The sequence below is a fragment of the Protopterus annectens genome, chromosome 2.part1, assembly GCF_019279795.1.
Source record: "Protopterus annectens isolate FY-2018-M chromosome 2.part1, PAN1.0, whole genome shotgun sequence".
In the NCBI taxonomy this organism is placed as follows: domain Eukaryota; kingdom Metazoa; phylum Chordata; order Ceratodontiformes; family Protopteridae; genus Protopterus; species Protopterus annectens.
The window spans coordinates 496,068,173-496,078,543 of record NC_056729.1 but is presented as its reverse complement, the minus strand read 5'-3'; the positions used below and the strand labels follow the sequence as shown (position 1 = coordinate 496,078,543).

Here is a 10,371-nt window from a genome sequence, read left to right as displayed (position 1 = left end):
AGTTGTTAACATTATCTGACATGGATTAAAGCAAGAACTAGAGAGTTCCCCAATTGGGTACTTAGCTTTTAGACAACTTCTCTCTGGTGTGAACAGATCAACACACTGAAATACTGCCTCAGCCGGCAAGAAAAGACTGATGACATGGCACCGGCTGGCACCTTTATACCCAAGTGTACTGACGTTCGATAGGAAGTCTGTCAACCTTAGGAGGAGGGAGATATTTACTCTGCAGTTGGCTTCCACAGTAGGAAATCCCACAAGTCAGGACTGCAACAGTGAAACATGAAAAACATCAAGAAGGAGAATGTGAGGAAACAGACTGTAGACAAAACAGTAAATTTTGGAATCTTGATGTGAAAGTTTAGACACTTGAGAGCCAAAGCAGAAGTCTTCAAACTCCTTCTCTTTCTTGCTTTGGCACACAAAAATCCTTGAGTAAAACCCTTTTTAATCTCTCAGATATGGTGGGACAAGCTGCATTAATCACTGAGAACAGCATTTCATCCAGAAGAGGAAGAAACAGGGAGGTTTGTTAGACCGGATGGAGAGGAATCCTTTGAAAATGGTAAGGAAGTCAACTGCCAGATGTAGCCTTTCTGTATAATGCTCAGGATCCACGTGTCTGATGTAATCTGCTGCCAAAGAGGGGAAGTGAAGACATAGGTTTTGGAAAACCTTTACAGAATTGCTACGGTGTGGAAAGGCAAGAAATTGACCGGAGGCATAGCCAGTCTTTTTTTTTAATTGTCCTTGGGAAGGTTCTTCTCTTTTTTTAGGACCTCTACTTGTCAGTCACTTGCTGAGATTGTTTACACCATTCCCTATGAAAGTGGCCCTTGGTAAGAAGGAAAGTTTCTATTATATTTGGGGACAGGAGATTAAAGAATCTGAGAAATCCCTTGGATAACTTTTTTCTTTCATCAAATGTATTCAGAACCTCAGAAGAGGAAGAGCCAAACATGTCTTTGTTCAGAGCTGCATTTAAAAGCTCTGCTTTAACATAATCTGGTAAATTCTGAGTATGAAGCACAGCAAATCTCCTTTTAATGGATCCAGTGGCAGCTGCCTCGGAAATAGCATTAGTAGTACCATACGAACACATAGGTGTTTAAATTCTTTACTTTCATCACTTTCTCAGGTTACTAAAGATACCTCAATATCAGATGATGATCTGAAATCAATTTTCTCATATTGTCAAAAGAAGTCAGAAAAACAAACATATGAGCTTGACAATTTACATTCAAGAAGCTAATGTGGAAGTACTATACACCTTATTCCCAAACGTATCAAAAGTTCTCCAATCTTTGTCAGAATGAATTAGGGTAGATGCCATGAGATGCATGGAAGAAGACAATTTTAACACAAACAACTACAAGATCTTACCTAAGATTTCTGAAGAGAAATGTGTGGGATTGTGGAACTTTGTATAACTTATCAGCTTTCTTAGGTGCTGGTGGTTGACTCTCATGAAAATTGGTGGCTGCACTGATAGCATCCTCTAAGGCAGGAATAGCCACTGGTTGAGGACAGTCTTAGAAATCCTCAGAATATCTTTGCTGGGTCTCTGACATTTCTTTTATTTGCTACTTAAATAAATCTTTCATTCCGCCAATGGTATCAGAAAAAGACAAGTCTTCAGCTACACAATCTGAAGATATATTTTTCTCAAGTTCAAATTCACAGTTATCCGGTGTAGAAGCATAATCTAAGCCTACAGCCTACTTCCTCTACCTCAGACTCTAAATCAGAAGCTGAAGGGGAAGATGACATTTTCCTTTTAGACCGTTGAGGAATTTCAGATTGCAACAACTGAAATACTTTATATAAGCCTTTGGCAAAGGCAAGGCAATCATCTTTCCCTCCCTTAGTTGAATGGAATAAAGGAGCAGAAGTATGCTTCATTTTGTGCTGATTTTATTATTTTTTTTTGGGGGGGGGGTATTTATCGAAAAGGAGTGTTCAGATGTGCAATCATCTCGAGAATCAAATTCCTCATCAGTATAGCTTTGTAAGGCTTTGGAGGATGTGATCACCTCTCGGTTCTTAGCAGCTTCACAAGGAGCAATGCCAGAGGAGTCAGTTGAAGGCCGAGGCAAGAAGGAAGCTGGAATGGAAACAGAAGCCTTCAAGGATAATATTCTTTTCTTGGGGACAAGAGGGGGAATGCCAGAGGAATGAGAACCTCGCTCCATTACTCTACAGGTAACAGCCTTCAACTTTTGCTTTTCTAAATGTAATAAGAGGTTTCTTAGGGACGAGAGGGAGAATGCCAAAGGAACCAGAACCTTGCTCCATTACTCTACAGGTAACAGTCTTCAACTTTTGCTTTTTTAAATTTAATAAGAGGGTACCACATCTTCTTCTAAGAGTTATAGGAGTAAAAGATCTACAAAATGAATGAACAGAGATGAATGTTCTGTTCCTCTCTTTAAAAAAAGACAAGATGTGTGGTCTTTACAGGGAATCTAATGACCAGACAAACACTTCCCCTTTTTCTTAAACATAATTTCACATAAAAAGCATAAACACTTTTCTAACAAAAAAAGGAAGTCTCCCTGACAGGGTACTTATTTGCCCACTTTGTTGAAAACTAGCTAACCACTGTACGAAGTCTCTGTGAAGGCATCAGAAAAACCCTTGAGTACAAATCTCTCTTGCTCTCAGATTTGGTGGGGCAGGTTCTACTACTCTCTAAGACAACAATGGATCCAGAAGTAGCAGACAGTGAAACTTGCTGATCACTTCAACGGCAAGAAAGTTCCAATTTATTTCATCTTTTATATTGTCTAACCCTCAAATTCCAACAGTATAAGGACATGTGAAAGGTACCCTAAAAGCTTTGGAAAAACATCTGTCCAAACATCTGATTCTTAACAGGACACATCTCATGTAGTTTGGGCTATTGCAACAGTGATCTGAGGAACATCTTGCTTTCTCTCTCTTTTCTCAGATTTACACAGATTCTACAGGCACTCAATAGTTGTTATATGAAAAAGAAAAAATTTCTTAATGTTCCATACCAAGGCCGTTGAGTGTGCGTGTTTGCATGCAACAATGCAGTCTCAATATTCAGTTTTCAGTATTTAGTATTGAGTTTTGTCTTCCAATCAGCAACATGGGTGCACTTCTTTTAAAGATAGCATGAATGATAATGCAAAAAAAAAAAAAAAAAAAAAAAAAAAAAAAAAAAAAAAAAAAGCAATCAAAATGAGTCACAATTATACAATAAAAGTTTTACTTGACAGCTGCATTATGCACTGCAAGACCAGCACAGCACATGAAGATATCTACAATGCTAGATAAACCAGCTGTCCAGTACAGAACAAAATATACTACTTCAGCTGGGCATTCATAAAACTGAATATCATACAAGCTGCCCTTAGAAAATGTAGTATGCATTATATATGGTACGTTTCAGATATAGCAGACCTACAAATGTTTTAACAATTGTACAAAAAGTCACATTAATAAAAATGCTATGCTGGAGGTGACATATATGCAACAAAATGAATTTTACTTCAAAGGTACCAGATATCAGAAGGGACTTTTATGGTATCAAATTTTTAGCCCACATCTTAGTGTACTGAGTTAACTAAAATCACTGGTAATGAACAAAATGGTGAAATATGAAGTTAGTGCAATAAAGCAGATGAAAACAGGCAGTGGTAACATGTACCATCATATCAGTGTTCCTATAAAACTGACTTCAGTGTTACATCCAGAGATGCACATTCTTTTCGACACTGTTAAAATACAGCTAAAAAAACATGACAAACCAAAGCAACCAGCAAACAGAAAAACAACCAGCAATCAGAAAAGCATAAGTCAGCAAAAAACATACTGACTAAGAAAGGACACTTGAGGGGGTTATTACAGTAAAACAAAAAACAAACACATTTACCGTTTTAAATTAACAAAATAGGGTTTTTACGTGTATTTAAGGGGTATTTAACATGACTAGTCAACAAATAATAATCATCAAATAATCATTCCTGAAATAAATCTCTACTACTTCAGATATCAGTTTTTGGGCAGACGCAAGACTTTTTCCTGACAACACATATATTTTGAACTACACACTTTAATTAAAAAAAAAAAAGATGGTGATGAGGTATGAACTGCAAATGACGTACAGCAACACTTAAAAGAAAGGAACTGTATTGAAATCCTGTCGTCACTATGTAAATTTTGAACACTTCTCTGCCCAGGTCCTGAGAAGCACCAATTGTTTAACAATTGCAGGAGGATTTATTGGCAAAACGTATCCACAGCTTCAACAGCAAGATAAGACTCTGCTCTTTTCTTAGCCAGAGCATAGTAGCTAATACACAGCACGGTGACTGAAATAAACACAGGTTTCTTCCACTTCTTTGCCAGACAGTTATAAATGTGTAAAAATAAAATCCATGTAACTGAATGGGGGGAACAGTATGGTCGTCCTCTGAAGGCCATATTACACAACTGCAAGTAATCCAGCATATTTCTGTTAATTTCCAGTACCTTCAGTACCACTGAACATGTAATCTGGACATTCACTCTGGACAGCAGTACAGAACTGCTTGAATTCAACTATATTTGGCGATTTCTTTAGGTGCACATACTGGCCGATTAACTGCTTGATTTGGTCCAAAACTATGCTTATGTTTAGTCCCCTATGATACATTAGTTATGGGCTTGTACTTTTTAAGCCTGGTCCACTGGCCAGTAGAATAGTTCATTTCAAATACAGTGTCAACCAGCATGGTAGTATTCCCAGAGCCATCTGCTTTTGGTAAAAGTTCTGTGTGTTCACTTAGTTTGATCTGAATAACATCACCCTGTTCCGGACAAGGATTCTCTGCAAAAAAAAAAAAAAAATGTTTAAGACACACTATTAAAATGTTTTGCATGTAAAAAATAGCTACATGCTGCTTGGATAGTGAAACAAAGAGAACAGATGCAGCATAATCTAAAGAAGCAAGCTATGCTAGGGTTGCTTGTTTAACTGCAAATAACTCCAAATGAACACTGCCACCAGCGAAAATGAAGACATTAATTTAACTCCGTTAAGTGATTTCATGTCTTACTTCTTCAGAACAGAGTCAATACAAAACTTCACTAATTAAATACATGAGCCATCACATGGCAATTCATCATTGAAGAACAACAATGACCTAATGTAGAAAATATTAAAGATTTTTTAAAAAATGGTAAGAACAAATATAAAAAGTAAAACAAAATAGTAGAAATAAAAGGGAATAATATTTACTGAACACAATGTTAGATTTCCAAATACATTTAATGTAAATAAAAATCATTAGTTTATTGGCATTTAGATTACATTTACCACTGCACCATAACAATAACAACAACAACAACAATAATATTTGTTAACCAGGAAGACCTACTGGACACACACAGTCCCTTTTCAGAAGCGACCCAGGATCAATGATTTGCTCATGGTTATACTAGACACAAATTAATTCTGAAGGAATAAAAACCCTGTACCCACAGAACTACAGCTTGCAACCTTAACCTCTGCACCAACTGCCAGACAATCTGCATGGGTGCCGTGAAGTTTGCCACTTCTGTCTTAAGAAGTGTGAAGTTGGCTTAGGAGAAATTTTTTACGGTTTCACTAATGGGGGGGTGGGGCCGGGATGTGTATGTCTAGGGTGATTAGCTTGTGGTCGGATCTGACCAAAGAGGAACTGACCTCTGGTGTGGAACACCAGTCGCCCATGGTAGTAATGACCAGGTCTAGGATATTGCTGCCCCTGGTGGGGGTATGGATAAGTTGATCCAAGGCGTTGGAATTTATGAATTCCAGAAAACGTTGAGCAAAAGAGTTGGTACATGAGTAGTTTTCCCAGTTAATGGTGGGGTAGTTGAAATCACCCATTATTAGGGTGTTGGGTTGTACCCCAATATTTTCCAGTGTATCAAGAAAAGAGGAGTTGGAATCCTGGGGCATGGTGGGGGGTCTGTAGCAAGCTACAATTTGGATTGCGGTCTTGCCCAGAGTTAGTTGCACTTGGATAATCTCGGACGCATTATGCTGAGCAACTAGCCTGGAGGTGTGGACATCCTTAATGAATATGGACACGCCTCCGCCTTTAGTGTTTCGGTCTGGGTTAAGTGGCCGAAAGGTGTGGTATGAATTATAGCCTAGTAATGCAGAGGTGCTCTCTGGACCTTTGAACCAGGTCTCTGTCACTGCACAGATGTCGATGTTCTCCATTTTACGGAGTGTCTCGAGTGAGTGCATTCTGAGGTTTAGACTTCTAGCATTGAGTAGCATTATCCTCAGATTTTGCTTGCTTGTACCTGTTATGGTGGTGAATTTGTCATTTGAACCTTGCCTAAAAAAGGCACTATAGGGGTGGCAAGAGCCTTTGCCAGTATCCAGAATCCCAAGGGCGAAAGGTGCAGGCCATCTCTGGCAAAGCATTGTGGTCTGTCAATCATGTCATCCCAGGCAGACAGATACTGGATTCCCTTAAAATGACACCAGAAGCTTAGCCAATTGTTGAAGTCAATCATTTTGTCCTTGTACTGTGGTATCATTCTGGGTGATGGCAGGATGCTATTCAGGGGCTAGGGTCATACCTGCCTGGGCTACAAAATCGGAGAGCTCCTCCATGTCTCTTTTCATGTAGTCCAGGGAAGTACGGCTCAGGTCATTCACGCCAAGATGAACAATGACAGAGTCATATTTGTACTTCTTGTGGAGTGACTTCATTGCGTGTGTTATGTGGCGGATCCTGGCACCCGACAGGCAGCTGACAGTAACTTTCTCCTTGTTTAGCCTGGTGAGTGGAACATCAGTGTGCCTGACTATAGGGTCACCTATGACTAGAGTGTTGGGTACGTTATGCCTTATGGGCTGCAGTTGAGTGGCACACTGAGTTTGTGGGCTATGTGTCACTTGGGTTGTGTTGGGGGTGGAGGTTGCTTGTATTTCTGCTTTGGAGGTCTCGGTTATTTGGGCAGATTTTTATTGAAAGTCTACACAAAAGTAGGTGTGTGTTTTGTGCTTCTGTGTGTGTATTTTGCTGGTGTAGGTTTTGAGGGACTATGTGATAAGTCTGGTGAGGTGCAAGTGTTTACCTTTTCCTCTTGACTGTCTAGTCCAGTCTTCGGTGAAGAGAGCTTTGCTTCCAGTTTGGCTATATATGTGGATCTCTCACAGGTTGTAGTGTTGGGTGGTAGGAGGAGAGGGTTGTCTGTACATGAGGCAATTGCTGCATTGCCCCAATATGCCCAGATTCATCAGGTAGACAGGAGAAAACACTGGGAGCTGACGTTTAGACATGCCTGATTGGTGCTTATTTATTAAGTACTAAAAACTGTTTTCCTCTAGACAAGTGAGGAAAGTTGAGAGCTGTAGTAATTTGTAGCTTATTTAGTACTTACGAGTTCTGAACAAGTGCTGAACTCAAAGAAACAGATTCGAGTGCTAAAACTAAAAAGCTGGCTAGTTGCAAGGGAAAATTTGAAGAGCAGACTTTATGGCGATGTGAATAGTTTAACCCTAGTTAAGCGGGGGGGGGGGGGCGGCGGCTCAGGAGCTTACAAACAGTCCTGGACACGGCAAATCTGTATCTGGACTAGACTTGTTACAGGAAAGGGAGGAAACAAGCGTAGAATTTTTTTTTCTCAGTAAAGTTAGGGTTACCACCTGTCCCACTTTGAGAGGGACAGTCCCTCTTTGGGCAGTTGTGTCCTGACAAAAAATATTAAAAAGGGCAAATGTCCTGAGATTGTAGGACATAATTATCTCCCACATTTTATGTAATAGTTGCATAAAATAGTTATTTCTGTATCTGAAATACCTAAATGTTACAAGAAACATAATAAGCAACTAAACTGTTACAAGAATAAGCTTTTATTTAGGAAAAAAAGTTAAGTTCTATCCTTTGTACTGACCGTGGGTATGTGTCTGCCTGTAAAATCTGATGTGTGTCCCGAAAATGTCCCACTTTGGCCATTTGAAAAGGTGGCAACCCTAAGTTTTTTATTTTTTATTTTATTTTACATTTGTTGACCAGGCTAGTCTAACTGGATACATGTCCATTTTCAGTAGAGGCCCGGGGAGAAAAGCTCCGAGGAAGCACAAAAAAATAATCGCATATACAAAGATTAGTTTCATGTTAAAGACTAGGAATAATCTCAGAGTTCCAGGGAGATGAGCTCTGAGGAAGCATGAATATAATAACATATACAAGATTAAATTCATGTTAAACATTGCTAGAAATAAGACAAGGAATAATCTCAGTGGTCGTTTGTTCTTAGTCTAGTGCTAAGTTAAAAACACTTAACATAATACAGCTGTAGTTGCAATATAGCATTTAAAGGATAGCAGCTGAGTTAGATAAGTTATTAGTAGGCAGGTTGGCATAAAGAAGGACAACAAAAGTATGAGCTGCAATATTCAGAATATGTGTTAAAAACAGGTTTAACTGAAGAAGTTTTGAGGAGAAAATAAGAAAAGATCTAGAAAGGACTAAGTTTGTTGTTAGTAAGAAAAGGAACAAGAATATAGAGAAGAGGAGTGTAGGAAGATCCAAGGAAGAAAGGTAATACATCAGTCAGGTTTAGTACAAGAGCATAACCACTGTGTTGTGAGAAAAAGTTTGTTTGTTTTTGAAGAGTGATATTGAGGGAACAGAGGAAAGTTCAGTAGGAAGAAGGTTCCAGGATTTTCCAGCAGTATTACAGAAAAGAGTCTCCAGCCCTGTTGTTAGATTTACAAATATTTACCAGCAGTCTTTGTGACGAACGTAAGGTCTTAAGATTGTTGTAGGGGACAATGAGGGTAGATAGTATAGGGGTATCTGTAGGATGGTAAAGGGTTTTGTGGACAATGGTAAGCTGGTGGAATTTAAGCTGATTTTGTAATTCAAGCCATCCTACTTGCTTTAGGTTAATGCAGTGGTGGGTTCTGAAAGGGTTTCCAGTGGCAAATCTGGCTATGCTATTGTAGGCACTTTCCATTTTATTAAGGTTGATTTTAGAGAGGTTAGTGTATATGGGTGAGGCATACAGGAGAGTAGAAGTTAGGTGAGTATGAGCAATAGTTGTTCTTGCTGCAGGAGAGAGAAAGGGTTTGATTCTGTAGAGAGAGCCCAGTTTTCTGTTAACAGATTTTAAGGTATTATTAATTTTGGGTATCAAAGTTAAGGTTATCTATGGTGACACCAAGTAGTTTGGTAGTCGAGTCTGTGGATATAACAGTATTGTTATTGGATGTTACTGTGAGGTTTAATGGGGGGGGGGGGGACTTACTAGTAAAAGTGAAAAGAAGGAGTTTAGTTTTTTGGGGTTAAGTAGGAGACAGCGTTGAGTAAACCATAGTTCGACTGTGTTAAAGACCTTTTGGGTGAGGGAGCAAAGCTCAGGTATGGATATGGCTGAGCATATGTGTCGAATCATCTGCATATTGTATGCATGTAGCTTGGGGGATTGCTAGGTGAAGGTCGTTGATAAATATAGAAAATAGGAGTGGTCCTAATATGGACCCTTGGGGGACCCCCCCTATGTTAATGGGTAGATGGGTAGATAGAATATTATGACAAAGCATGGCCTGTTGTCTGTTTTCTAGATAGGATTGGAACCATTTTATAGCAGATGCATCTAGTGACAGAGATTTGAGGATATTTATAAGTATTTGATGATTTACCATATCGAATGCCTTGGCTAGATCTATAAACAGTGCAGAGGAAAGCCTATTAAGGTTACGGTTTTTGTTGATACAGTGAGTGAAGGAAAGAAGGGCAGTAGTAGTGCTGTGTGAGGGTCTGAAACCATGTTGTGAGTTGGAAAGTAAGTTATATTTGATTAGGTGGTCTAGCGACTGTTTATGGATGCATTTTTCCATGATTTTAGCTAGGGGAGACAGAAGGGCAATGGGACGATAGTTGGAGAGTTCAGTGGAGTTACCTCCCTTATGAAGGGGAATAATATGGGAGACCTTCCATATGCTTGGGATGTGTCCTTCAGTGATAGTTCTATTAATAAGAATGGAAATGGGGTATGCTATAGATTTGGCTGCCTTTTTTAAGTATTCAGCGGGAATCTTGTCAGCTGAAGGAGTGCATGGTTTGAGCTTTTGGATGAGGGCTAGAATGTATGTAGTTGGTACTGGTTGGAAGAGAAAAGGAGGGGGTGGGTTAGTGTTATGGTTGGATATAGTTAAGTCCTGAGTAGATAGCTGATTAGTAAGATTTTGTATGGCCTCAGTGAAATAGGTATTAAAGGTATTAGCAGTCTGTTTCGGATTCTCTTGGTCTGTGTCTTGTGGGTGTGGTGTGATGGATTGACCTGGGTGTAATAATTGATAAATACTCGCCCAGAACTTTTGTGGTTGATTATGGTGGGTCTGTTGGA

At 39.2% G+C, this 10,371-nt stretch overlaps 1 protein-coding gene across 1 annotated transcript in view; it reads right to left on the bottom strand.

Annotated features, from left to right (window-relative positions):
* Positions 1-3,215: 3,215 nt before the first annotated feature.
* The window catches only part of NELFA (negative elongation factor complex member A), a 1,417,687-nt gene continuing 1,410,531 nt past the window's right edge, over positions 3,216-10,371 (bottom strand). The window contains exon 11 of the mRNA XM_044062292.1: positions 3,216-4,840. Coding sequence (XP_043918227.1) covers positions 4,656-4,840 — 185 coding nt within the window. The 3' untranslated portion in view covers positions 3,216-4,655. The remainder of the gene's footprint in view (positions 4,841-10,371) is intronic.